General features: G+C 63.9%; 3 protein-coding genes and 1 pseudogene across 5 annotated transcripts; 3 read left to right on the top strand and 1 right to left on the bottom strand.

Moving 5' to 3' along the window:
• The first annotated feature begins 1,071 nt into the window (after positions 1-1,071).
• Positions 1,072-6,419, top strand: KLHL17 (kelch like family member 17). Its single transcript, XM_077151646.1, has 12 exons — positions 1,072-1,309; positions 2,131-2,390; positions 2,636-2,757; positions 2,850-3,071; positions 3,336-3,452; positions 3,649-3,862; positions 4,023-4,167; positions 4,279-4,446; positions 4,673-4,761; positions 4,858-4,931; positions 5,045-5,226; positions 5,544-6,419. Exons 1-12 carry the CDS (start codon positions 1,203-1,205, stop codon positions 5,770-5,772), a joined length of 1,929 nt encoding a protein of 642 aa, XP_077007761.1. The 5' UTR covers positions 1,072-1,202; the 3' UTR covers positions 5,773-6,419.
• Positions 6,420-6,504: 85 nt separating this feature from the next.
• On the top strand, positions 6,505-15,569 carry PLEKHN1 (pleckstrin homology domain containing N1). 2 transcript variants are annotated; one of them, XM_077151645.1, is made up of 16 exons: positions 7,124-7,232; positions 7,319-7,418; positions 10,988-11,128; positions 11,220-11,300; positions 11,381-11,456; positions 11,548-11,675; positions 11,778-11,855; positions 12,440-12,520; positions 13,084-13,159; positions 13,254-13,360; positions 13,473-13,622; positions 13,796-13,921; positions 14,012-14,143; positions 14,531-14,734; positions 14,938-14,986; positions 15,066-15,569. In XM_077151645.1, the coding sequence occupies exons 1-16, from the start codon at positions 7,150-7,152 to the stop codon at positions 15,197-15,199; spliced, it is 1,746 nt and encodes a 581-aa protein (XP_077007760.1). In that variant the 5' UTR covers positions 7,124-7,149; the 3' UTR covers positions 15,200-15,569. The 2 variants fall into 2 exon arrangements, with proteins under 2 accessions (XP_077007759.1, XP_077007760.1); XM_077151644.1 differs by lacking the exon at positions 7,319-7,418 and having other exon boundaries at positions 6,505-7,232.
• PERM1 (PPARGC1 and ESRR induced regulator, muscle 1) lies at positions 15,542-19,849 on the bottom strand. 2 transcript variants are annotated; one of them, XM_077151642.1, is made up of 4 exons: positions 19,787-19,849; positions 17,138-19,136; positions 16,739-16,864; positions 15,542-16,615 (listed from the first exon to the last, which is right to left on the bottom strand). In XM_077151642.1, exons 2-4 carry the CDS (start codon positions 18,975-18,977, stop codon positions 16,530-16,532), a joined length of 2,052 nt encoding a protein of 683 aa, XP_077007757.1. In that variant the 5' UTR covers positions 18,978-19,136; positions 19,787-19,849; the 3' UTR covers positions 15,542-16,529. The 2 variants fall into 2 exon arrangements, with proteins under 2 accessions (XP_077007757.1, XP_077007758.1); XM_077151643.1 differs by having other exon boundaries at positions 17,138-19,073; positions 19,787-19,835.
• A 779-nt stretch (positions 19,850-20,628) lies between these two features.
• Positions 20,629-24,388, top strand: LOC143658777 (protein cereblon pseudogene; annotated as a pseudogene).
• The last annotated feature ends 1,705 nt before the right edge of the window (positions 24,389-26,093 follow it).

Raw genomic sequence — 26,093 nt, 5'->3', positions numbered from 1 at the left:
GGTAGGCCCCGCCCCGCCTCCGCCCGCCCCGCCCCGCCTCCGCCTGCCCGGCCCCGCCGGGTGGCTCTGCGGTTCTCAGACCCAAAGCCGCGAAAGCCAGCCGGGAGGGCGCGCGGCTCAGTTTCGGTCCCGCAGAGCTTGGGCGCCGGGCCTCAGCCCCCAGGTTCGAATCCCGACGTGCCGCTCCGCGGGCCTCCCTGGGCCGCGTGTCCTTCTCTGTTCAAGGCAGCGAAATAGTGCTTGGATATAAACAGATGTGTCCCGGGGTAGGAGAGGGGATCGAGCGAAGATAAGCAAAAAGCTTCGACACAAAAACGAAAAGCTAGTGGTTCAGTAGAAAAAAACAAAGGCAAGCGGTAGTGGCAATGACATAAGCAGGTAGTCCACCAAAAAGGAAATGCGCCCGAAGGCCCGGCACCTCGAGGAGACGCGCTCGCCCGGGGCACTCTGTCCGCCTACCAACGCAGTATACCGGGCAGGGCGGAGGGCTTCCTGGAGGAGGTAGAGGGCGAGCGGATCTGCGCCATACAGACCCGAGCACGCAGTGCCGGTACTTCAGCCCAGCGAGCCCGCGCTGGAAGTCCGCTCACCCACGAATGGGCTGAACGGGGTGGCCGCGTTTCCTCTCACCTTGCTGCGGGAGCACCAGGGGCAAAGGACCAGGGGCTGGAAGGTGGCCTGGGGGTGGGAGAGCCGTAGGGAACACGGGCCCGGGACCCTACACCCAGCCACCACTGCCTGCCACCCCCGAGGTCCGCGGGCCCGCACGCGTCCCTGGAGGCGCGGACGGGGCCCAGGCAGGTACTTCCAGGCCGTGTGCCCGCCCCGAGGCAGCGGGCAGAGCTCCAGTCGGGGCAGCGGGCAGGCGGGCGGACGCGGAGCCTTCCTGGAGAAAGCGGGCCGGGAGGGCTTCCTGGACTAAGAGGCGCTCCGAGGCTTCTGGAGGAGGCGGGGCTCGAGGGGCCTTCCAGCAGGAGGCGGGGCCCGGGGGTACCACGACGTCGCGAGGATCCGCGTCCCCGTTTAGTGCCCGAAGCCAGTGGGGACAGCGGGAGGCGGGCGGCGCCGAGAAACAGCGGCCGCGAGTGAACGTGCGGCGCGAGTGAGCGCGGAGCTGGCCGCCGCCGCCGCCGCCGCCGAGCAGCCCTCCAGCCGTCGTTTTGTCCGTCCGCGAGTCCGGCGGCGGGTCGGCGGCCGAGCTCATGCAGCCGCGCAGCGAGCGCCCGGCCGGCAGGACGCAGAGCCCGGAGCACGGCAGCCCCGGGCCAGGGCCCGAGGCTCCGCCGCCGCCTCCGCCGCAGCCACCGGCGTGAGTGTGTCTGGGAGTGGGGGGATCGGGGGTCCGGAATGGGTGAGCTCCAGAGCTCAGTGGGCCCTAGGGATCGAGTGGGTCTGGAGAGCCGCGAATGGGCCCGGTGGTCGTGGGTGAGTTCCCCCGGGCGTCAGTGCAGTATGACCGGGAGAGGAAGGAGGCCCTGCAGGGTGGAGGTGGGGTGGGGCAGAGCTGCTGCACCCGCCCAGCCTGGCATTTGGCCCGGGTTGCCCCTGGAAGGTGCCCACCTCATCCGTCCTGGCCCTTCATTCATGAGCGCACCTAGCAGGGGCAGGGCAAGGCACCCAAGGCCGCTGTTCCTGGCAGGCCCTGTCCCCCAACCTCTGCACCCTGGAAACTGGCAGAGAGGCACGGGACTCGCGGGACTGTGAGGTCGTGTCTGTGGTATGGGTGGAAGGGATGGGTTCAGTGCTGGACCAGTGGCCAGCTTTATTCTTCATGAGACTCCTGTGTGCCCTGCCCCACTGGGGACGCCAGAGCCGTGCAGAGGAGACCACGAAGCAGTGGGGTCAGAAAGGGCAGCCAGTGGCAGATAGAGGGGAGCATATGCCTGAGGAGGGCGAGGGCACTGGGCAGGAGAGGGGCCAGAGGCAAAGGACGCTGTGTGGACTCAGCACTCAGGCCGTCGAGCGCCCACCGTGTGGGGGCACACCCTGGGGACCAGGGCGCAGGGCTGGCACTCAGGGCTCTGCGGGGGGTCCTGTATACTGGCAGGTGCCTGATAGAAGCCAGGGGGTGGGGGTCGGGTGTGAGGTGCTGCCTAACGGGCAGCCCCAACAGCCCCATCCCGCCCGCAGCTCTGAGGCAGAGCGAACGCGTCCCCGGCAGGCCCGGCCCGCGGCCCCCATGGAGGGCGCTATGCAGCTACTCAGCCGAGAGGGTCACAGTGTGGCCCACAACTCCAAGCGCCACTACCACGACGCCTTCGTGGCCATGAGCCGCATGCGGCAGCGCGGGATCCTCTGCGATATCGTCCTGCACGTGGCCGCCAAGGAGATCCGAGCCCACAAAGTTGTGCTGGCTTCCTGTAGCCCCTACTTCCACGCCATGTTCACAAGCAAGTGCTGGGCCCTCCAGGCTAGGTGGGACGGCGTGCAGTGGGCAGTCAGGAGAGCCGCTGCTGCTCGGGGGCATTAGGGGATGTGCTTGGGAGAGCTGGGGGCGCCATGCAGGGGGCCAGGGTTCCTGGACAGGGAGCCAAGTGAGCCAGAGGCTGCGTAGGGTGGGCATTTGGCACGCAGAGTTGGGGGTGCTCAGGGGCCTCCCCTGGATGGGGACGAGCCTGACCCGCCGTCCTCGCAGATGAGATGAGCGAGAGCCGCCAGATGCACGTGACATTGCACGACATCGACCCCCAGGCCTTGGACCAGTTGGTACAATTTGCGTACACCGCAGAGATCGTGGTGGGCGAGGGCAATGTGCAGGTAAGGCCGCGCCCTGGGCCGCCCGGGGTGCCCACCCTCAGCTCCCGCACCTGGTACCTGCTCCCACCTGGTCCCTACCTCTTGCCTTGCAGACCCTGCTCCCTGCCGCCAGCCTCCTGCAGCTGAATGGTGTCCGCGACGCCTGCTGCAAGTTCCTGCTGAGTCAACTCGACCCGTCCAACTGCCTGGGCATCCGGGGCTTCGCCGACACACACTCGTGCAGTGACCTGCTCAAGGCTGCCCATCGGTACGTGCTCCAGCACTTCGTGGACGTGGCCAAGACCGAGGAGTTCATGCTGCTGCCGCTGAAGCAGGTGAGGCCCCATCCCCATGGTCTGGCCCCAGTTCTCACCCCATCTCCAACTTGTGGACCCCACCCCTGTTGGTAGTCCCCAACCCCTGCCACCAGCTCTCACCTTTGACCCCTGGCCCCGCCTCTTCCTCACCACATCTGTGTCCAGTCTCTTCCTGACCCTGAGTTATGCTCTTACCCCACGTCCCTCCCAGCCCGCTCAGGGGTCCCTGGGCCCCTGACCCCTCCCCAGACCGCAGAGCCTAGTCTGGGCCCCTACCGCCAGGTGCTGGAGCTGGTCTCCAGTGACAGCCTGAATGTGCCCTCTGAGGAGGACGTCTACCGAGCCGTCCTGAGCTGGGTCAGGCATGACGTCGAAGCCCGGAGACAGCACGTCCCACGGGTGAGCCAGGGCGGTGGCGGGAGGCGGTGCAGGTGATCAAGGGCTCGGCCCCTGGGGTGGGCAGGGGAGCAGGCATGTGCATCTGTGGCTGGGCCTCATGTGTCCGGAAAGGGCCACGTGAGTGCCGTGGGAAGGGCCCATGCTGGACATGCCCCAGGTTCCCCACCCCCTGACCACGGCACCCCCCGGCCCCCAGCTCATGAAGTGCGTGCGCCTGCCCCTGCTGAGCCGTGACTTCCTGCTCGGGCACGTGGACGCCGAGGGCCTGGTGCGGCACCACCCCGACTGCAAGGACCTGCTCATCGAGGCCCTCAAGTTCCACCTGCTGCCGGAGCAGAGGGGCGTGCTGGGCACCAGCCGCACACGGCCACGGCGCTGCGAAGGCGCAGGGCCAGTGCTCTTCGCTGTGGGTGCGCCCACCTCCGAGTGCCTGCCCACAGAGCCCTACCCCTGAGCGTCCTCCCCGCCAGGCTCGCCCAGCCTGCCCCCCCTTCGTCACCCCCAGGCCCAGTGCCCACCGCACACCTCCCCGAGGCTTTGTGGCAGCCCACGCACCTCCTGTGCCCCCAGGTGGCGGGAGCCTCTTTGCCATCCACGGGGACTGCGAAGCCTATGACACTCGCACTGACCGCTGGCACGTGGTGGCGGCCATGTCCACGCGCCGGGCCAGGGTGGGCGTGGCAGCCGTCGGCAACCGTCTGTATGCCGTGGGCGGGTGAGCAGGGAGGCGAGGGCTGGCGGATGGGTGAGCAAAGGCTGATGGCTCGCGTGGGCACGTGTGGATGCCTGTTGGGCCAGCCATGACTGGCAGTGGCCCCTCCCCCAGCTACGACGGGACCTCGGACTTGGCCACGGTGGAATCATACGACCCTGTGAGCAACACGTGGCAGCCTGAGGTGGCCATGGGCACGAGGCGCAGTTGCCTGGGCGTGGCCACCCTGCATGGGCTCCTGTACGCCGCAGGAGGCTACGACGGTGCCTCCTGTCTCAACAGGTAGCAGCTGGGGTGGGGGCTGCATGTGGTTGGCTTGTGGCAGGGATGGATCTGCACAGGACCTAGGCACCTGCCTGACCTGGACACCCACCCCAGCCCCAGGCCTCCTCACTTCCCGCTCTGGTCACCTCCCCCCCGCCCCGAGGCTCCAGGGGCCTGGCCCAGCCGGCCCGACCCAGCCGGCCTTGCCCAGGCGCAGGGCTCAGCTGCGGTCCTGCGTCCGCAGTGCTGAGCGCTACGACCCCCTGACGGGCACGTGGACATCGGTGGCCGCCATGAGCACCCGCCGGCGCTACGTGCGTGTGGCCACACTCGGTGGGTGCTAGGCTGCGTCCTGGGGTGCCCCCCCCTCCGTCCCCAGCTCGGGCGGCCCCGGCGTGTTTTACACGACGAGCATTTTACCTGCCACAGACGGGAGCCTGTACGCTGTGGGCGGCTATGACAGTTCGTCGCACCTGGCCAGCGTGGAGAAGTACGAGCCCCAGGTACGAATGCCCGACTTCCATCCCCGGCCCCCCTGTCCCCAGAGAGCTGGCCACGTCCGGGAACGGGGTGCCGTCCGCGGGAGGGCGAGGGGCCTAACGGCTGGTCTCCGCAGGTGAACGCGTGGGTGCCGGTGGCCTCCATGCTGAGCCGGCGCAGCTCCGCGGGCGTGGCGGTGCTGGAAGGCGCGCTCTACGTGGCGGGCGGCAACGACGGCACCAGCTGCCTCAACTCCGTGGAAAGATTCAGCCCCAAGGCCAGCGCCTGGGAGAGCGTGGCATCCATGAACATCCGCAGGTCTGCAGCCCCTGCCCCCGCCCACGGGCCCCGCCCCCCTACTGGCCCCGCCTCGCCCCGCGCCTCCCCACCTCCTTCCTCTGACTCCGCTCCCTCTTTCGCTGGCTTCGCCCCTCCCTGGCCTTGCCCCCTCACCACGCTGACCTCTGTCCACTGGCCCCTCCCAGTACCGCCCCTACATCCCTCCACTGACTCCGCCCCTGGCCCCCACCCCGACCCCACGTCCTTCCACTGGCTTTGCCCCTCCCTGGCCCCCTCACGCCCCACCCCCACCCCCGCGCCTCCCCTGTCCCGGCCTCACACTCCAACTCGCACAGGAGCACCCACGACCTGGTGGCCATGGACGGCTGGCTGTACGCTGTGGGGGGCAACGACGGCAGCTCCAGCCTCAACTCCATCGAGAAGTACAACCCCAGGACCAACAAGTGGGTGGCCGCGTCCTGCATGGTCACGCGGCGCAGCAGCGTGGGTGTGGCTGTGCTAGAGCTGCTGGCCTTCCCGCCGCCCTCCTCGCCCACGCTGTCCGTGTCCTCCACCAGCCTCTGACCCCGAAGCGGCCCCCGAGGCCTCGGCTCCCACATGCCTTAAGCACCCCTGGGGCGGCCTGACCTCTCCCTCCACCCGCACACACATCCAGGCGCCATTGGCCCATGTCTAGGCGCTGGGTCCTGGTGTCTGTTCGGGCGAGCTCTATTCGTTTATTCACTCATCCAGTGACTCACTTGTTTTCCGGGGACAGCACTGCAGCCGCTGGCCTGTGTGCGTCCTCTGAGCCTGTGGCCCTTGTGCCTCTGAGGCGAACCACCCGGCCTCCTGCTCCTGCCCTGGCACCTTCCTGAGAGGGGTGACTGGACAGGGAGAGAGGCACATGGTCCGGGGTGGGGGTAGGGACCGGGCAGGGAGGGGGAGGCTGGTGGGGTCTGAACGTGGCTCCGGAGGCCTAGATGGATGGACCAGGAGGCCTTCATGGGGCAGGAGCCAGCAAGGCCAAGGGTGGGGTCCCGGAGGAGCCACGTCTGCCTGCAGGGCTGTCCCAGGAGGACCCCCCCGCTGTCCCCCCATCCTGCGTCCACAGCGTAGTGTCTCATCCCGGGGCCCTTCGCTAGCTGGGCACGTGCCAACCCGTGTGCACTGGGACCCGCCATAGCAATGCGAGGCAACTGGAATAATAAACACGTGTCCTGGGCTGCGCAGCCTGAGGTTGAGTGTCCTTCTGTGGCCCCTTCGGTGCTGCTTGAGTGTCATGGGCCTTGGGGTCCCGCCTGCAGGCGGCTGCTGGAGGGCAGGTCTGGGGGTGCCGAGTGCCATGTGCTCGTCTGCCGCTCTGGTGCTAGGAGAGAACCCTGATCCTGCTGACCCCTTCCACACCACCGCCTGGGCACCTGGGAGGTGTGGGGCTGCCTCCCCGAGACCGCCCCCGGGCTGGGCTTCCACTCCCAGAAGGTATAAACAGCTGCAGATGAGCACGCTGCAGTCACCGGTGACTCAGTGCCTGGGACTCAGGTGGAAGCAGGACGTGTGCTCAAGGGGGCGTGGGGTGGCCTCTGGCTCGGGCTCAGGCTTGGCCCTCGTGGGCGGCTCCACGGTCCGGTGCCCCCAACCTGCACACAGAGCCGTGCACAGCCACACCATGGCCCCTTGTGGGTAGGCTGGAAGCTGAGGGGTGCTCCTGTCCTGACCAGAGGGACTGGCCCGGCGCCGGCCCGCCGAACCCCCAGCTGACCTGCACTCCTGGGAGCCCAGGGTGAGGCACACAGGCTCCAGACTCCCGAGGGGATGATCTCCACCAGACAACTCTGCTCCACCCTTGGATGGGGCGGGGTGTCCCCGAGCCCCACCCACTGGTGGGAGGGTACAGGGCCGCCCCTGACAGGGACGGGACGTGCCAGGTGCTCAGCTCCGGCCAGCCTTCTGCCGGCACCCATGGGCAACAGCCACTGCGTCCCCCAGGGTCCCCGGAGGTTCCGGGCCTCCTTCTCCAGGAAGCCCTCCCTGAAGGCAAACAGGTGGGGGGCGGGATGGGCCCCGGGGCAGGGGCCGCACCAGGTGGGGCAGGGGGCCAGGCCGTGAGCCCTCCTTCCCTTGTCCCCAGAGAGGACGGCTCCAGGAGGCTGGCTGGCCTCTTTGGCCCCGAGGTTGGTCACGATGGGGCCTCCGCGGCCGACAGGATCCTCTTCTACATCCCGGGCTCGGTGAGCAGAGCTGCAAGGCTGCGGCATGGGGGTGCGGCGGAGCTTTGACCCCCCAGCAGTGACCCCAAGTGGCCGATACCTGGGGTCACCCTGTGCTGCGGCCCTGCCCGCGTGGGTGGCAGGTGTGAGTGTGCACGACAAGGTGGGTGTGACTGGGATGCGTGTGTGCCTGCGCGTGTGTGTGTGTGTTGCCGCCTCCCTCAGCTCAGGGCCCCCGACCCCCTCCTGCCAGCTCGGGGAGGCACATCCAAGGCGGTGGGGGGGGTGGGGAGCAGACGCGGCCACGCCCTGGGCCGAGATCGAAACCGGGCGGCTGAGTCAGGGCGGGGGAGGGAGGCGGGGTGCGGCCCACAGCTCCCAGCGGCCCAGCCCCCACCCCACCCCCGCGGTCTCCCAGAAGCCCCGCCCCCGCCACCCCCTAGGGGCTCCCTGCGACCAGGCCCCCTCAGAGCCACGAGCCCTGGCAGCCCCTCTCCGTGGACCCAGTGCTGGCCTGTTGGACACTCATCTCTGCGCTGCCGCTGTTTGGACACAAGCGACATCTCTCAGAGTCGAGTCAGGATGAATGGGGAACCTCTGCCTCGGCCCCGGGGTGACCGATTGACCTATGTGGCTGCCCCCCTAGGTGGGTGGGTGTGACCCCCCCATCCCTCCTTCCACAAGAAGGAGCTGAGGCCCAAAGCAAGGAAGGGGCGGTTCCAGGGCAAGGGCCCCAAGCACAGGCCAGGCCACCAAGTGGTGGGAAGAGCTTAATATCTTCCTCCATACACCTACCCCCACCCCGTCCCTACCCCCCACCCGCACACTTAGCTCTGTGGGGCTGAAGGTTGACTGAGCCCAGGAGCTGGGTTGGAGGGCTGGCCAAGGCGCCCATGGCTGCTGTCCCCTGGCGGGCACTGGCTGCAGGAAAAGCCCCTGACAGGGAGCTTGGGCTCGGTGCTGCCAGGGCCCGCCATGCAGCTCCCTTTAGGGGACAGGACCGCCTCAGGGGATGGGACCTCCTGTGGGTGGCAGCGCAGGACAAGCCAGTCTGGGACAGATGGGGCTCTCTCCAGAGATGGGCGGACATGAGGCATCTGACCACACCCCCAACACACCCCCAGGAGAAAAGCCTGGTTGGGGAGTGGGCAGTTGTCTGCCTGCACAGGGGGTTGCAGTTCCTGGCTACATCTCCGTGCTCCGTCCCTCAGCTCTGTGCTCCCTCCCTGCCTCAGCTCTGTGCTCCCTCTCTCCTAGAGCTCTATGCTCCCTGCCTCAGTTGTGTGCTCCCTCCCACAGCTGAGTCCCTCCCTTCCTCAGCCCTGTGCTCCTTCCCTCCTAGAGCTTTATGCTCCCTCCCTCCCGCAGCTCTGAGTCCCTCCCTCAGCTCCGTGCTCCCTCCCTCAGTTCCATGCTCCCTCATTCCCACAGCTCCGTGCTCCCTCCCTCAGCTCTGTGCACCCTCCCTCAGCTGTGTATTCCTTCCCTCAGCTCCGTGCTCCCTCCCAAGGCTCTGTCCTCAGCCGCCTCCGAGTGGACGCTGCTGCTGCTCCCCTGGCCGAGCCGCCCCAACCACAGACAGACCTGGTTCCATGACCCAGTTCTCCTGGCCCTGCCTGACGTCCCCTCCCACGCGGGGCGTGGGCTCCATGTGGGAACTGCCCAGAGGCAGCTGCATCGAGCCCTGGCTGCTCGGTGGGGGGCCAGGTACCACAGCCCCTCAGGCAGCCCCTGCCAGCCCCCAGAGGGAGCAAATCCCTCACCCCCGTGGGCAGCATGGGCTGGCCTCGCCTGAAGATAACACGCCCCCCCGGCCCATCCCCCACGCTGCTGAAGACCGGGCCCTCCTTTTAGAGGGGACTCTGCCAGTGGCAGACCTCCGCCTCCTCCTCCCGGCTCCTCCCCGCCCCCACTCCTCCCTCCTTCGGTGCTCCCTCCTCCCACCACACTCCCCCCTCACCCTCCAACCACCCCCCCACAACCTGCAGCGTGCACTGAGCTCATAGCACACCTGGGGTTACAACAACGTGCAAAATGGGCAAAGATCCTTGTTCATTCGTGGAGATTGGCATTCCTGGGCAGAGGTGATGTCAAGACAAATAAGTAAGAGATCTGGCCAGTTAGGTTGCGGATATTGTTAAGGAGAAAAGTAAAGACAAAGATCAGGCAAGGTTGGAACTTTAGAAAGGAGCTTACAGAGAAGACTTCCCCAGATTCCAGTCCGGGAGAGCAGAGGGAAAGAGGGAGGGACGGGATGGGGAGAGGGGGAGGGCTGAGCTCTCTCTCTAGGGGCGCAGGGCTGTGTCTGGTGTGAGGGAGGGGAGCAGGGAGGGGGTCTCGGGGGACCTTGCTGTACCGGTAAGGCTGGAAGGTGCTGCAGAGTTAGGAGTGGCCGCATGGGCTCCAAGCTGAGTGCACATGGCTGCCCAGCGCTGCAGCCACGGCGGTCATGGGCGCAGCTTGGAGTTATCCAGGGGAGTGTCTGCAGCACAGAAACGGGAAAATGCTAGAATGTGGGATTTTTAAAAACCCAGCGTTTGACCTTTTCAGTGTACACCAGACACATGGGAAGGTTTTGAGCATCCTCCACCTAAACACCCCCGAATCCCTTTAGAGAGCCAGATCGTAAAGCTTACGCTACCCAGTGAGGTCTCACAGCTCAGGGACAGGGATGCTGAGGTTCGAGGCCACTGGAGTCTGAACTGCGCCGTCTCCACCGGACTCTGCAGCTGTGAGAGTGCACATGCATGTGTCGGGGGCTGTGTGCACACGTGTGTGGGGCCGAGTGTGTGCATGTGTTGACTGAATGTGTGTGCCTGTGCCAGGGCTGTGTGTGAGTTTTGAGTGTTGAGTGTGTGCATGTGTATTGAGGGCTGAGTGTGTGCGCGTGTGTTGGGGGCTGTATGCATATGTGTTGGAGGCTGTGTGTGTGCGTGTATCGGGGGCTGTGTGCGGGTATCGGGAGCTGTGTGCATGTCAGGAGCTGAGTGTGTGTGTGTGTTGAGGGCTGTGTGCCTGTGTGTTGGGGCTGTGTGCATGTGTGTGTCAGGGACTATGTGTGTCAGGGTCTGTGTGTGTCAGGGCTGTGTGTTAAGGGTTGTGTGCACACGTGTGTATCGAGGGCTGAGTGTGTGCGCGTCAGGGGCTGTGTGTGTTGGGTGATGAGTGTGCATGTGCGTCAGGGACTGTGTGTGGTGGGGGCCATGTGTGCGTGTGTCGGAGGCTGTGTGTATGCATGTATGTATGGGGTTGTGTGCACACGTGTTGGGGCTGTGTGTGTGCATGTTTGGGCTGTGTGCGTGTAGCAGAGGCTGTGTGTATGCATGTGTATTGGGGGCTATGTGAGGGCTGTGTGTGTGTTGGATTGTGTGCGCGTGCAGGAGGCTTTGTGTGTGTGTCAGAATGTGTGTGCATGCACGTCAGGGCTGTGTGTGTGTGTGTGTGTGCCTACGTGCAGTGGCTGTGTTCTTGGCACATATGTGGTCGTCGGTACACACATATAACTCAGGCTGTGAACATGCATGGATGCGTGTTGCACATGTGTGTGCGTGCGCTGAGTGTCCCCATCTCAGCCTGGCTCTGCCCCGCAGGACACCCGAAGCCAGCGGAGCGGAAACCTGGACCAGCCACTCCTGAATGTGTCCACGTGGGGGCAGCAGGGGGTCCCTGTGAGGGACCTGGGCAAGGTCCTGCACTACGCCAAGGTCCAGCTGCGCTTCCAGCACAGCCAGGTGGGGGCTGAGCCAGCGGGGGCCTTCTTGGGGTATCTCCCTGGGGGCACTTGGCCCCCAGAGCCCTGGACCAGCAGCCCTGTCCCCCCAGGACACCAGTGACTGCTACCTGGAGCTGTTCCCTGCCCACCTCTACTTCCAGGCCCACGGCTTGGAAGGCCTCACCTTGCAGGTGAGGGCGGGCAGGCAGAGCCCCAGGGAAGGGCCGGCAGAGGGCTGCCCTGTCCAGCTCCCCCACCCCTCTACCCCCAGGGCCTGTTGCCTCTGACCGAGCTGAGCGTCTCCCGGCTAGCCGGGGCCGGAGAGGAGCACGCCCTCCAGATCACAGGTGGGTGCCCCCAGCCCCCACACAGGCCCCCACGAGGCCAGGGGGCGATGCCCACCCCTGTGCCTAAGCGGCCCCGGCCCCCCACCCCCAGGCCCACTGCCAGCCCCGCTCCTCGTGCTGTGCCCCAGCGAGGCCGAGCTAAGCTGCTGGCTCTACCACCTGGAGAAGCAGATGGCGCTCGTCAGAGGGCTGCTGCGCTGCCGCTCGGCTTCCCCACAGGTCAGTGCTGGGACCCCTGCCCCGCCCCCGCCCCTCCTCCGCTGGCCCCTCACCCCCCTTTGCCAGGGCCCACCCGGGGATGAGCTCTCCTGCATCCCGCAGCGCCCGCTGAGGCAGCGCAAGGAGGTGTGCGGACCCATCTGCGCCTCGAGGGTGAAGCTGCAGCACCTACCCTCTCAGGTGGGTGGGGGCAGTCCTGGGTGCACAGCCCAGTGCCCCTCTCAGGTGGGCAGGGAGGGCGGGGGCAGTCCTGGGTGCACAGCCCGGTGCCCCTCTCAGGTGGGCAGGGAGGGCGGGGGCAGTCCTGGGTGCACAGCCCGGTGCCCCTCTCAGGTGGGCAGGGAGGGCGGGGGCAGTCCTGGGTGCACAGCCCGGTGCCCCTCTCAGGTGGGCAGGGAGGGCGGGGGCAGTCCTGGGTGCACAGCCCGGTGCCCCTCTCAGGTGGGCAGGGAGGGCGGGGGCAGTCCTGGGTGCACAGCCCGGTGCCCCTCTCAGGTGGGCAGGGAGGGCGGGGGCAGTCCTGGGTGCACAGCCCGGTGCCCCTCTCAGGTGGGCAGGGAGGGCGGGGGCAGTCCTGGGTGCACAGCCCGGTGCCCCTCTCAGGTGGGCAGGGAGGGCGGGGACAGTCCTGGGTGCACAGCCCGGTGCCCTTCTCAGGTGGGCAGGGAGGGCGGGGGCAGTCCTGGGTGCACAGCCCGGTGCCCCTCTCAGGTGGGTGGCAGCAGCCCTGGCACAGACCAGTGTCCCCTGCCCCTTCCCGACAGGAGCAGCATGAGCGCCTCCTGGTCCTCTACCCCACTTCCCTGGCCATTTTCTCTGAGGAACCAGAAGGTCTTTGCTTTAAGGTGGGCTAATCCTTCAGTCCCATCGCCCCAGGGAAGTGCCCCGTGGGCAAGGGGCAGCAAGCCAGAGGCACCTGCATTTGGGGGCCAGTGGGGAGGAAGCTGTGCTGCCCACGGCCCTGGCTGTTGGGTCACAGGGGGAGGGGCTCACATCCCCCCAGAGGGCCAGTCCCAGCCCCCACCCTGGGGGCACACAGGGGTCCCAGGGCTGGTCCCGGGGCGGCCTTCCCTGGTGTGGAGGGGTGTGGCCCCGTATATGTGTGTGCTCCTGTATGTGTTCCCACATGTGTCCCTCGTGTGTGTCTTGTTGGTGTGTGCACGCACGCATGTATCCTCTGGGGTCTGAGCACACTGGATGTGGACACACACTAACCGTCCACCTTATGGGTGACCCCTGGAGGCTGGGGGTGAAGGTGGCCCTGGGACAGACCCCAGGCCCCCTGGCCGCCTGCAGCGCTGTCAGCCTCTGACCTGCCAGCCTCCTCTGCCTGACCAGCCCACTCAGCCCTGCGGCAGTTGCACTGGGCTGGGGGTGCAGCTGAGGGTCTCCCTCTGGCCCTCTACAGGGGCAGCTCCCGCTCAGCGCCGTGGCCATCAGCCTGGAGGAAAAGCAGCAGCAGACCTACTCTTTCCTGATTGAAGGTGAGCTTGGCCTGACCCTGGCCTCCCAGCCCCCTGCCTGGCCCTGCGCGGCCCCCAGGCCCGCTGCCCACCACATCTGTGCACACATGTCCAGGCCGCCTCATCCACGCCATCCGGGTGCACTGTGCCAGCTGGGAGGACTGTAGCCACTGGCTTCGCTGTCTGCGCTCCGTCTCACCACCCAGCCCCAACAGCTTCCTGGTAAGGGGTCAGCCCCAAGGGCAGCCCCAGTGTCGCCCCGCAGAGGGTGGAGTCTAGGGGCAGCCAGGGGGCGAGGGGCCCAGCTGCCCAGCTCACCCCCGTGGCTGCCCAGGTTGCGGGCAGTGGCCGAGGCTCGCTCTCCTCAGATGGAAGGACCAGCTGGAACTTGGGGTGCCCGGCGCCCCCCTCTACCCATCCCAGCCACGCCTCCCCAGAGTTCCTGAGGCCAGTGGCTGCAGGCTGCCCTGCCCAGCCAGGGCCTGTGAGTACTCTGGGGCCCAGGGGCGGGTGTGGGGAGCATGCCTCTCCTCAGTCCGACCCAGCTCCCACGGCTCAGGGGCCGTGGGACTTGGATGAGGGAGAGTATGCAGCCCCAGAGAGTGGTATGGGAGCAGGGTTTCAGGGAACATTCCGGAAGGTCCTTGGTCCCCACAGGACCAAGCCAACCCAGGCTGCACCAGCCTCAGTCAGCGGAGGTCAAAGAGGTCACCCAGGAGCAAGGCCCGGGCCGAGGTGCCCAGTCCAGCCACCCCTCTGCACCTGGACCTGGACCTGACCAAGGTGGGCCTGAGCCCCTCCAACTCCCTGGCCTGCCTCTCGGGCCCTCTCCAAACGCGAGGCCACCAGTCCCTTCCGTCTGCTTCTCTGCAGCTGAGCTTGGAGGGGGCTCTGGAGGACACAGGCAGCTCTTTGGAGGCGCCACGCTCCCCACTCTACGCCGACCCCTACACCCCACCTGCCACCTCCCACCACAAGCTCATGGATGTCCGGGACCTGGACGAGGTCAGTCCCCTGCTGGGTGACAAAATGGGCTGGGATGTGCCACAGCCTGGAGTGGGTATGTGCTCGCAGCCTGAGGTCTGGAGTGTGCCTGCAGCCTGGGGTTGGGGAAGTGCCCACAGCCTGAGGTGTGGAGTGTGCCCGCAGCCTGAGTTTAGGTGCTCATAGCCTGAGGTCTGGAGTGTGCCCGCAGCCTGGGGTTGGGGAAGTGCCCACAGCCTGAGGTCTGGAGTGTGCCCGCAGCCTGAGGTCTGGAGTGTGCCTGCAGCCTGAGGTCTGGAGTGTGCCCACAGCCTGAGTTTAGGTGCTCATAGCCTGAGGTCTGCCAAGGCCATAATGGGAAGCAAAGGAGGTTTCTGAGGCCTCAGGTCCCCAAGGCCTTCCTGTCAGTTCCTCAGTGCAATGCGAGCCCCGCCTGGCCTGCAGCCCTCCGGCACCTTCCCCTCTGTGCCTGTGTCTGTGCCCGTCTCCGACCCCGGCACTGACCCATCCAGCCACCTGGACCCCCACTTGCTTCCCAAGAAGGGAGTCTCTCAGAGGCACAGAGGCTACTGCAAGGGCCGGGAACCACGGGACCCCCCTTTCCCTCAGCTGGTGAGTCACAGTCCTCCAGTCCGCTGGGGAGGCTCGAGAGGTGTCAAGATGGGGGGCGGGGTGGGGGGATCGAGGGGGGCTCATGGGGTGTGGGCGGGGAGGCTGCAGAGCAGGGCGGGCATGGGAGGCCTGGTGAAACAGCACCCCACATGGTGTCCAGGGACCTGGCCTCCCCATGCTCATGCCTGTGTTTGGGTCCCCAGGTCCGGCCTGCGAGGGAAGTCTCCCCCGAGCCCCCACCACCCCCCCCAGGTGAGGGGGGGAGCTACCTGAGGGCTGGCTCAGGCCCAGCCTACGTCCTGCAGCCGCCTCACCTCTGCCTTTCCCACAGGCGGCCGCTCCCCAGCGCGGCACAGAGGGCTCCGCCGCAACAGCACTGGGGATGAAGTGGGGCCCGCCGCTCAGCAAAAGGCGCCCCAACTCGGGCCGCCCGAGGCTGGGGGGTGTCTGACCCAGTGGATCTGACCCCAGAGAGGGCCGCTTCTCAGCAGCACCCTGTCAACTTGCCAGCGGCGGGTCTGAGGGTCTCTCATTGCAGGGTCTGGAGCCAATTGCACGCCCCCTGCCACCCCTTGGCTCACATGAAGTTCCCAGGGTTGGGGGTCTCCAGAGTGGGGGCGGCCCCCAGCTCTGCACTCCAGTGCCTTGGTGCCACGAGCAGCTGGAGGGAGCTGGGGTCACTCAAGCAAGGAAGGGGGAGAGAGAAGTGGGCGGAGGTCAGGTCAGAGATCAGAAGGCCAGAGGAGTGAGGCTGAAGGGTGGGAGGCGGGCGTGGTGGAGGGGACAGGCGACACTGAGGGACAGGGCCAATAAAGAGGAGGTTTATTGTGCTGCATCCACCTGGGCCCTGAGTGCCCGCCCACCTTGGGGCGGACGCCCGCTCGCCGCCCCCACCCTGTGGCCCTTTGCCCACCTCCCACCGACCTCAGCCCCCCGGTAGCCACCAGCCCCCAGGCACATCCCTCCATCCCGCGTCCCGCCTCTGCTCCTTCCATCCAGAGCTCCACGGGGGGGCCCAGGCTCTGCCCCCCATGCCCTCACCCTGCTGGCCCATCATGTCCCCCAAGGCACCCGCACATGGCCCCAGGCAGGCTTTGTGAGCTAGCCCCAGCCTCGGCCTCCTGGGGTTCAGGGGTCCAAGAGGCCTTAGAGACCCTCGCAGTCCCAGCACCCTGTGAGCAGGACAGGGATCTGCCCTGCCCCTGTCCACTGCCCCCTGCCTGCTGCCCCCTTCCCACTGCCCCTGTCCACTGCCCCTGCCCGCTGCCCCCTGCCCCTGCCCCTGGCCCTGTCCCCTGCCTGTTGCCCCTGCCCCTCCCCTACCACGCAGCCTCCTCACCCCCGCCCCCTGCTGCCCAGACCACCAGCTGGGCTGCTGCCTTTTCTGACACCACCCAATTTCCAAAGCCCCTAACTAAGGCTACTAGATAAAATACAGGACGTACATTTAAATTTGATTTTAGATAAATAATTTCTTAGTATAAGCGAGCCCCAAATATTGCAGACCTGAAATTTAAATTTAACTGGGTGTCCTGCAATTTCATTCGCCAAGTCTGGCACCCCTACTAACCAGCTCCATGCGAGCCCCTGCCTGCCCATGGCCAGGAGCCCTTCCTGGGACCGGACGGGGGTGCGGCCCTGGCTTTGGACGCTGGCGTTGGGGGGCAGGGGTACCAGGCACTGGCCCTGCCTGAGCCTGGCTGGCGGGAGGACGGGGCCAGGGTGAGTCTGGGGGCGGCGCACTGGGCCCCGTGGCCAGCTTCGCAAACTGCCGTTGTTCTGGGTCAGCCTGACCCTAAGGGCCGGCACCGGGGCGTCCCCTGTCCACCTGCCGGCGGAAGCAGCGGATGGCCGAGATGGTTCCGATGTTGGCTAACAGGACTGCAAGAGGAGGGCAGGGCGTGAGTGCCCAGCGGGGAGGGGCCGGGCCTGGGGCCGCCTCTCGTGACCCGCACAGCTGCCCCAGGCGGACGGGGCCCGGGGCTCCCCCCAAGGCCTGCAAACCTGTCTTCCAGGCGTCCGGAGCGTGCAGGTCCGAGGTTCTCACTGCCCAGGTCGCAAAGGCCACGAACACCAGACACATGTCGTCCTGACTGAGGGCGAAGGAGGCCAGGGGGCCACGGGGCTCTCCTGGGAGAGAGGGGTTCTGTGCCAGCTGCTCCAGCCCCCCACCCACCCGGGCGGCTCCCTCAGATGCCGTGGCCGGGCCAAGCTGACGCTCCTGCTGTCACCTGTTTCCCAGGGTGACGTGCGCCTGGCCCTCGGGCTGCCCCCAGCGGCTCCGACCTGGGGTCCGCCCTGCCCCCAGCAGGCCTGCCGGGCTCCTCCCGTCCGCCCTCCTGGCCCAGCTCCCTGGACACTGTGTTCCCAGGACACGGGCAGACCTTGGGGCCCGGCACGCACCTGCCCACCTGCCCACTCGCGGGGGCCCCGCCCGGACGGTCTCAGCGGCTGGCTCCAGCTCGCGGGCTGGGTTCTCCTTCCCAAAGAAGTGCTCGTAGGCCTCGGGGAGGGACAGGGGCACAGGGTCCCCGGGCAGCGCTGCTGCAGCCGGGGAGCAGCCCCTCGGGGCTGGGCAGTCCCGGAAGAAGAACTCGCAGGAGTCTGGCCACTGGACGTTTGCCAGGGCCTCCTCGGCCACCTCCTCTGCCTCCTCCACCTCCTCCGCCTCCTCTTCGATGGTGTCACAAAACAAGAAGTCGTAGGCCTCTGGGAGGGTCAGTGCAAAGCCGCCTCCTGACCTGGGGCCCCTGGAGGATGAGGGGGCAGGGGGAGGGAGCTGCTGGTGGACCCGCGGCTGCAGGGTCCGGGGCCCAATGGCCACAGCATCCCAGGCCCCAGGCCCCCCGCGGCCCCCCACCGCCATCCTGGGGCCCACGGCCTCCCCTGATGCCAGCTGCTCGGGTCCCGGCTCTGCCACGGAGAAGCGCACCCTCTTCCTCCTTGGCACGTGGGTGGGACCGGGGGGCTGCTCCGCACTGGGCCCCTCCAGGCACCCCCGTGAAGGCGTGGCAGGGAGGGCGGCCACTGCAGTTCTGTGACCAGGTATGGACACCCCCACGTCAGATGTGGCCTGGGAGACACAGCAAGGCAGAGCTCTCTGTGGCATCACCATGGAGATGGGTGCAGTGGAACCCACATCTGGCTTGAACATTGGGACTAGTGTAGACAGGCCCACATCTGCATTAGGCTTGGAGTTGGGTATAGACGGAGCTCCGCTGAGTTGAAGCTTGGAGATGGGTGTCAGCAGAGCAACCTCAGGTTGAGGCTTGGAGCCGGGTGTAGACACAGCCACGTCTGGATTAGGCTTGGAGATGGGTGTAGATTGAGCCACTTTGGGTTGAGGCTCCCAAGCAGGTGTAGACTGAGCCACTTTGGGCTGAAGCTCCTGAGCAGGTGTAGACTGAGCCACTTCAGGCTGAGGCTCCTGAGCAGGTGTAGACACTGCATGTAGCTCAGCCTCCAAAGCCAACCTGACTAGGTCTGTGCCTGGCTCAGTCATGCGGACAGGTGTAGACAAATCCAAACCCAGCTCTTGCTGGAGCACCTGCACAGGGTCAGGAGCCTGGGGAGGGTCTGGTTCCAGCTTGTCCTGCTTGGCTCCTGCCATCAGCTCTGCTGTGGCCCCTGCAGGACCCTTCCCCAGGAGGGCAGCTGGAAGGGAGGCCCCGGGGGCTGGAGCTCCTGCCCGTCCACCCCTCCTGGCACCTGCTGCACGCTTCTTCCTGCCGGGGCGCTCCTGGGCGGCAGCAGTGCGGCCGGGGCCCTCGGGGTGGGGAGCAGTCTCCCCGGCAGGGCTAGGAGTGCCCTGCATGAGTGGCCCCTGCAGCAGCCTCTGCATCTCGTCTCTGGAGAACGCTGGCTCTGAGAGGGATGCGGACTGGCCAGGAAGGCTGAAGCCAGGGGGCTGCCGGGCTCCTGGCCATGCGGACGTGCCTGGTGTCTGCTGACTGGCCCCAGGGGCCAGGCCGGGCTCACATGGCAGCCTGCTGGCCGGTGGCCGGGTGGCTGTGCATATCTCCTGGCAGCCCGGCCGGCCCCGCCCCCCCAGAGCAGGCGGCCTAAGGAGGGGCGGGGGCCCAGGGGGGCTGCCGCCACTGCTGTCCCCTTGGTCAATGTCACTGGACAGAAGTTCGTCCCCAGAGGCCAGGTCAGCCTGCAGGAGGCCACACTCGTTAGTGGCAGCCAGGAACTCGGCCCAGTCCTGGTCGCTCAGCTGGACACTGTACTCGAAGTTTTCCATCTCGGGTCACAGAGGCGAGGGAGGAGGCAGAGCTGGACATGGGCAGGGGGTGGCGCCGGCACTCCCTGCCACCCCTGCCTGCTCTCCATCTCCAGCCTGAAAGAAAGCAGAGCAGGGAGCCCGAGGGGGAACGTGTCTCCTCCAGGTTCCCAGCGGACCCTAGAAGACAAAGTTGAGCAAACCTAACGCCCTGTCGTCACGTCCCTAAAGTCGTATGGGACTTGTGCCAGTAAGCACCCTCAGAAGCCTTCCTCCTGTTGGCTTCAGGCCACCCAAAGGGGCTCCCTCACTGCCCCTTTCAAGGGCCACCGCTGGGCCAGTGATGGGGAAGGGTGCATGGGCAGCAGGTGTCCAGCCCCCGACGCTGACCTTCCACCAGCCTTGGCCAGGACAGGCTGAGCCGGGGGGGCCTCTGCCACCGGTCACTCTGCTGCCAGGCAGGGCTACCTCCGGGCCAGCAGGCAGAGCTGATGTGCCCTACTCGGACAAGGGGAGTCACAGGACAGACCCCCAGGAGCCCTCAAGGGCCCTCCTGTCCTGCCTCCCTCTGCCCCATCTTAGGGAACCCCAGGTGACCCCAGCTGTCTGGATGCGTGCAGCTTCTGGACCTGTGGAGGTTCCCCTTGGGCCTCTGTTCATCCACCAACAGGCCCTGGGGGCTGGGGGAGGGTCCCGCTGGTCAGCCAGTCTGAGGTAGAAATGGCTGAGGCCAGGGTACTGCCCCCTGACCTCACTGTCCTCTGCCTCTCTGGGGGGACTGACCGCCCTTGAGACCCATGCGTGGGAACGAGAGGCCGACCAAGCCCTACCTGGGACCCAGCAGTCGGGCGTGCAGCCTGTCCCGGGAAGGTCTGGGGCCCGGCGTGCCCATGGGTCCACCCCCGCTGCTCAAAATACCCGGCCCAGTCAGTCACATGGGGCCTGCCACAGCAGCCAAGTCCAGGCCACAAATAGATGGCATTTGAAGGGCTGCCAGCTGCGTGAGGGGCAGCGGCTGGCACGGCAGCAGCTGTGGCCATGCCTGCGGGGCTGCACAGGCAGTTCCCCCAAGCCCAGCTCTTGCTTCCTTTTAAAGGGACCCCGCCCACTTTTAAAGCTCGGACCCTCCCCAGCCCCTGCCTGCTGGTAGCCCCCAGGACAGGCAGGCCCCCAGACCTACAGAGCTGGGAGCTGGGCAAATGCCGGGTTCCAGAATGTTCCTGGCAGCCCTTCGAAGGATGACCCCTACTGCCCTCTCCAACCTCCTTATGGGCCTCTGGAGAGGGTCGGGCAGGGCAGGGAAGGAGAGTGGCTGTCCACCTACCCTTCCACCAGGCAGAGCCCAGGAGGTGGGCGCAGCGCCGCAGATACGGTGTGGGGAGGCTCTCCCACACGCTCCCGCACATGCACAGTTGTCTCAAGAGGTGGGGCGCCCGGGAGCCCCGCGAGGCCGGCCCATGCCAGTGTGGGGTCGGAAGCTACAGCTGCCCAGTACTCCGCTGCCACCGCCTGCCGGAACCCTCCAGTGCCCCACCCCCCGCAGGTCACGGTGACACACCTGCAGCCTCACCTGGCCTAGTGGTAGAAGCGGAGGAGTCAGACCACGGAGGTCTAGGCCGGTGGGAGGGACAGCCCTGAGGGGGCGCACAGGGAGGGAGGCTTCCCGGTGGCGATGGCCGAGCCAGGACCACCGAGAGCTGGGTCGGGGCTGCAGGGGGATCAGCGTGGGGGGCGCACTCTAGGGGGCGCAGGGGGATCCCAGCACGCAGCTCGGGGGCAGCCGCCCCACCCGGAGCGGGTGTCGGGCCGGCCTGAGCCCGCGACCCTCTCGGGGCCAGCACGTGGGCCTGGCGCTTGGACACGGCACTGCCCGGAGAGCATGCGATCACCTCTGCTGCAGGTCCCTGTGCACACAGCCACATGGACACGCGTCTCGCTCGGCGGTACGTGGAATCTGGCTCGGAGCAGCCTCGATCGTTTTGTCGTATGTTCCAGAAGGGACACGGGTTTGCTCGGCTTTAGAAGCGCGGCCCGAGGCGTCTTCGAAGCCGCCCGGCCTTCCTGCCCTCCCCTGCCGACGCCCAATGGGTGCTGTGTGTCGCTGACATCCCGCTGCAGGGAGGATGCACATTTCTTTAATCAGGGTGAAGGACTGGACATTTGTAATCTTTGTGAAGTGTCTGCTCAGTGCGCTGAACAACCATGGGTTGTCTGCCTTTTCCCTACTGATTGGTAGGAATTGGTTATGTATTCTGGGGAGGAGTTCTTTATTGGGCATTAGCGCTGTGGATTTCTTCGCCCTCTCTGCCTTGTCTTTTCATTCTCTTAACACTGCTTTTGATAAACAGAAGTTCTTAATTTTAATGTAGTCCAGTTTATATACCATTTCTTTCAAGGCTAGCACTTTTTCTGTCCTTTCAAAGAAATCTTTGGCTGCCCTGAAGTCGTGGCGATGTTTTCATACGCTCTCCCTTTCATATCTAGACTGCAGCACTCCTAGTGTTGGCTTCTGTGGAGGTGGGAGACAGGAGTCACGTGAAACTGTTGCACTTCCGTGCGGCCACCCAGTTGACCCTGCATCAGTGACACGTTGCGTGGGCCTCTGCTGGAGACTCATGGTCCTCAGGGCCTGGACGGTCATCAGATAAGAAGACACTGAGGGTTTGGGGCAGGGGAGTGACATGATTTGACCCAGGGTTTAAGAAGATTGCCCGAGGAAAGAGAACGTAGGAGTCAGAAGGAGGCAGGGAGGGCGTCAAGGCAGTGGAGGAGGAGCTGGTGGCAGCTGGTGGTCAGGGGTGGTGGCCATGGCTGCAGTGAGAAAAGGCCTTCCTGTGAGCCAGGTGAGGGCCGAGCAGGGCTTTTGAAGCAAAGCTATCCCTAGAGTTAACCTGAGGCTTCAGAGAGAAGCCTTTTCCTCCTCTCCCTTCTTCCATCATGGACCTCCTCTGGGGCAGAGAGAGAAGATGGGATGTCAGCTGCAGGTTGATGACACCCGGCAGGGCTCTACTATGCGTCAGGCATGACAGCGCTTGCCCATCCCGGGAGGAAGAATATGTCACTTTGACAACCTAGCTCCATGTTTGAGTCCTTAGGTCTTTGCAGAGACCAGCACCTGAGGTAGTGGGCACAAGTGGGTGGACGGATGGATGGATGGAAGGAAAGGTAGTCGGTATGGATAGATGGGTGGATGGATGATGGATGGCTTATGGGTGATAGATGGATGGAGGAAGTATGGATGGACGGACCGGGACGGATAAGAGGAAAAAGGCGCTGGGGAGTGGAGGATTCCACGGCGAGAGTGGAGAAAACGACCCACTAGAGGGCAGCAGAACACTACTGGAGACCGGTCAGTGTCCAGCTTAGCAGTTCCTGCTCTGGTCTGGCTGTCCCTAGGTCCCTGCACGCTCCACCCAGGAGGGGAGGTGGACACTCCCTGAGAAGGTTACCAGGTCCTCTTTCCCAAAGTCATGCAGCGCCCGCCTTCAAGCCCTTGGCCTCTAGTGAGAGACAGTCAGCTCTCAAAAATAAGAGCCAGCTTTCAGGAAGCACCTCCCGGCCAGGTACAGTCCTAAACGCTTTGCACAGGCAGTGCACACGTTAGAATAGTTTTAACACTTTATTGTGTGACTAACATAGAACGTCGCACATATGTCAAGGGCACCCCTGGGGCCCACCACGGCCCACCGTGAACAGGAATGTCACCCCAAAGGCTCCTTGAGCCCCTGTGTGGCCAGCCCCCACGGCAGCCACCGCGCAGCCCTCTGCCAGTCCGTGGATGTCTTTCCACTTTCTTACTGTGTCCTGTTTTCTTATTCTGATTGTTTCATATCAGTGAGATCATAGAGCAGTTACCCTTTCGTGTCTGACTTATTTCACTCAACCTGTGTCTTCCAGGGTTCACCCATGCTGTTGAACGCATCACGTGTGCTTTTCCACGGCAGAATCAAGTCCCATTGTATCGATAGACCTCACTTTGTTTACCCATTAATCTCCTGATGGACGCCTGGGTTCCTCCATCTCTCGCCTGTTGTGAATGATGTTGCGGTGAACACTGGTGGACAGATACCTGCCCACGCCCTCCTGGAATAGAGAAAGGACTTTAGCAGAGTGCCGAAGATGATGGCATTAAAATCCAAGTTGAAGACGAGGATAACAAAGAAGCCCAAAAACCCAATGTCATACATTTTGACAGGCTCTGCCAACGTCACACACGTGTGGGCGCTGGGGTGGAAGGATTTCATGCAGGACTTTGTGGGGTGACCGCTGCCAGGCGGGTCTGCTTTTGCCACAGGTGATGAGGGTCTTGCTTCCCGGGCAGACATCGCCTCTGCAGCTTTCTCGCCCTCAGGAAGTCAGCATGGTGAGGATGTTAACCCAGAGATGGAATTGTCAGGGTCCTTGCAGACAGTAATGTACAGGGCAGGGAAGCCCAGCTTGGAAGAGCAGCAGAGATGTGCTTATTGTGAAGAGCAGGATTTTGGACCTGAGATAATGCAAGTGAAAGCAAATGGAAGACAAAGGTTCAAAGTCCTTGAGCTAAGAACAGAATCAGAAGGAACCCAGCAAGCTAAAGTACAAATTCTTCCCGAATGTGTTTCCCTCAAGCATGTCTGCAGTTCAGGTAGAATCCCTCAGCAAGTGCTTTCTCCTGGGAAGACCAGCTTTCATTACGTGTTGGCAGAAGTACCAGAAGAGAAAGTTTTATTGTGCAAATCTGACCTCATGGTCTCGCTGGCAAATTCCTTACATGAGGCCAAACCCTTCACAGATGGGATCAAGAATCAGCTTACATGAACGGGACGAAAACCTAAAAGAAGGTTCTCTTCCTTTAAATCCAATAGTTTTTTCTTAAAGGGTAGCTGCTTGTCTTCCTATTGATATGTTAAGAATTCAGCTCCTTAAAATGGGCAGTGCTGTCCAACGACTGTGAACTATACGGTATAAATAAATGTACTTCCCTTTGCAGTAAACAGTGTCAAGAAACAGAAACGACCACCAAAAGTGAAACGCTCAGTTTGCCCTCCTGGGGCTGATGGCAGTGGATGTGAGTCCCCGTGGATGCCCATTCGCAGAGCTCGTGGCTTGAGTCTGAAAGGCGCAGCTTCAGCAGAGCCCAGCTGGTTCCCTGGGTGTGCCAGGACCGTTGCCCAGGGCAGGATTTGTGCAAGCCGTGTAGGGTGGAAATTTACAGCAGCCAAAAAAGACGTCACCTCAGAATTTTAGGGGTTTGACCCGATCAGCCTTGTTGCCCACAATCCCAGACATCGAAGATGGAATGAGCCCGGACAAACTAATACTTCGCTTGTAAACAGGTATGGCAGGGAGAAGTCAGGTCTGCTGCTGATGCACACCCGAGAAGACAGCAGTACCTGGAAAGCTACAGCATCTTAGTCAGACTGTATGTGAAGATTTAAATTAAAATATGCTAATGAGAGGATGAAAAGCAATCTAGCATTAAATTTGATTTCAAGCCTGTCTGTTTGGGTGGCCGGGTGCCATGGCCTTTTGAAATCGGGTGGCCAGTACCAGGTCAGCAACAGGGCGTGAAGGTGTCGCCAACAACGATGAAAATGTTTCCTGCACAAATATAGTTTTTTAAGTATTTTTTATTGTAAAACCTTAACAAGAAAGCAGAGAAATATTCTTGACATACAAACATTCTATACCTGGTGTACAATCAGTGGCTCACAACATCATCACATAGTTGTGATAGGTTTTCACAAGCACAGTCACACTTTATCATTACACACTCATCTGGAAGAATCTAGGCTACTGAACACAGCTCAGCAGTTTCAGGCAGTTCCCTCCAGCCTCTCCACTAAACCATAAACTCACAAGGTGGTATCTACATAATGCATAAGAATAACCTTCAGGATAACCTCAAATCTACTTGAAATCTCTCAGCCACTGAGGCGCTATTTTGTCTCATTTCTCTCTTCACCCTTCTGGTCAAGAAGGTTTTCCCAATCCCATGAGACCACATCCTGGTTCATTTCCTACATTGTCAGGGACATTTACACCCTGGGAGTCAGGTCCCACGTAAGGGGTTGGGGGGAGGCCTGCACAAAAATATTTTAAATGTACTTCGGGGAAGGGGCAGAGAGGACAGACATCGCTCCTGCTCTATGAGGCCAGAACCGGGCCGGGGAGAGGATGGTCAGGGCTGCAGTCCGGGGATGGGAGGAGGGGACAGGGAGGGGGGACAGGAAGGAGGACGCAAGGAGGAGGAGGATGGGAGGCGGGAGGGGGAGGGGAGGGGGACTTGGGAGGGACGAGAGGACACGGGGGAGGGGGGGAAGGGGAGGGGGCGGGAGGGGGACGGGATGGGCCGGGAGGGGAAAGGGGAGGGGAGGGGGATGGGGGATATGGGGGGGTGGGAGAGGGAGGGGGAGGGGCCGGGAAGGGGCGGGACGACCCCCGCGAGGCTGCTGCGCAGGCAGGGTGATGTGGGCAGCCGGCGTCCTCTGTCCAGCCTGCCCAGCTGCCCGCGGGTCCTCCCCACGCCGTCCTAGCGGACGGCCCGGCAAGACGCCGGGAGGGGGACCCCATGCCCAGGCGGGGCCAGCCTCGGGGGGACGGTGTCCGCAGCCCCGCCCCGCCTCGCGGGCGGCTGGGCCCGCGCACTGGGCAGCTCCCCTGCGGCCGGGGCGCCTCGCGGCCGCCACCTGCTGGCCACACGCGGCAAGTGCAGCAGGCAGGCTCCCTGCCTGCCTAGGTTTCAACTTAGTGTTTTTTCCTTAATGTTCTTTTCTTCATTTTCCCCCTTTCAAAAACATATTATTTCTATACATTTTCATTAGTACTATAATTGTTTTTTCATGGTTTACTTTTATACATATTTTAAAGTTGTGTTGATTCTTTCTTTTCTACTTCATATTCCACATATTATTTCCATTTTTAACTTTTTTCTCTTAAATTTTCTTTCCCTCTGGTGGGCGCCAGCCTGACTTCACACCCAATATATCTTGGGGTGTCTCCTTTTGGTTCTGGGGCCTACTAGTGTTGAGGTGTGCTTTCTTGCTATTTTTTCATATTTTTATTATGTTCTCATTTTATTATTGCTATCAATTCTTTTCCTTTTTTTTTTTTTGGTGCCTGGGCTGGGAGTCGAGCCTGAGTCTCCCGCGTGGTGGG

The sequence above is a fragment of the Tamandua tetradactyla genome, chromosome 2 (genome assembly GCF_023851605.1).
Source record: "Tamandua tetradactyla isolate mTamTet1 chromosome 2, mTamTet1.pri, whole genome shotgun sequence".
NCBI classification, from domain to species: Eukaryota; Metazoa; Chordata; class Mammalia; order Pilosa; family Myrmecophagidae; genus Tamandua; species Tamandua tetradactyla.
Note: the sequence above shows the minus strand (reverse complement) of the source record. Positions and strands in the feature narration are given on the sequence as shown.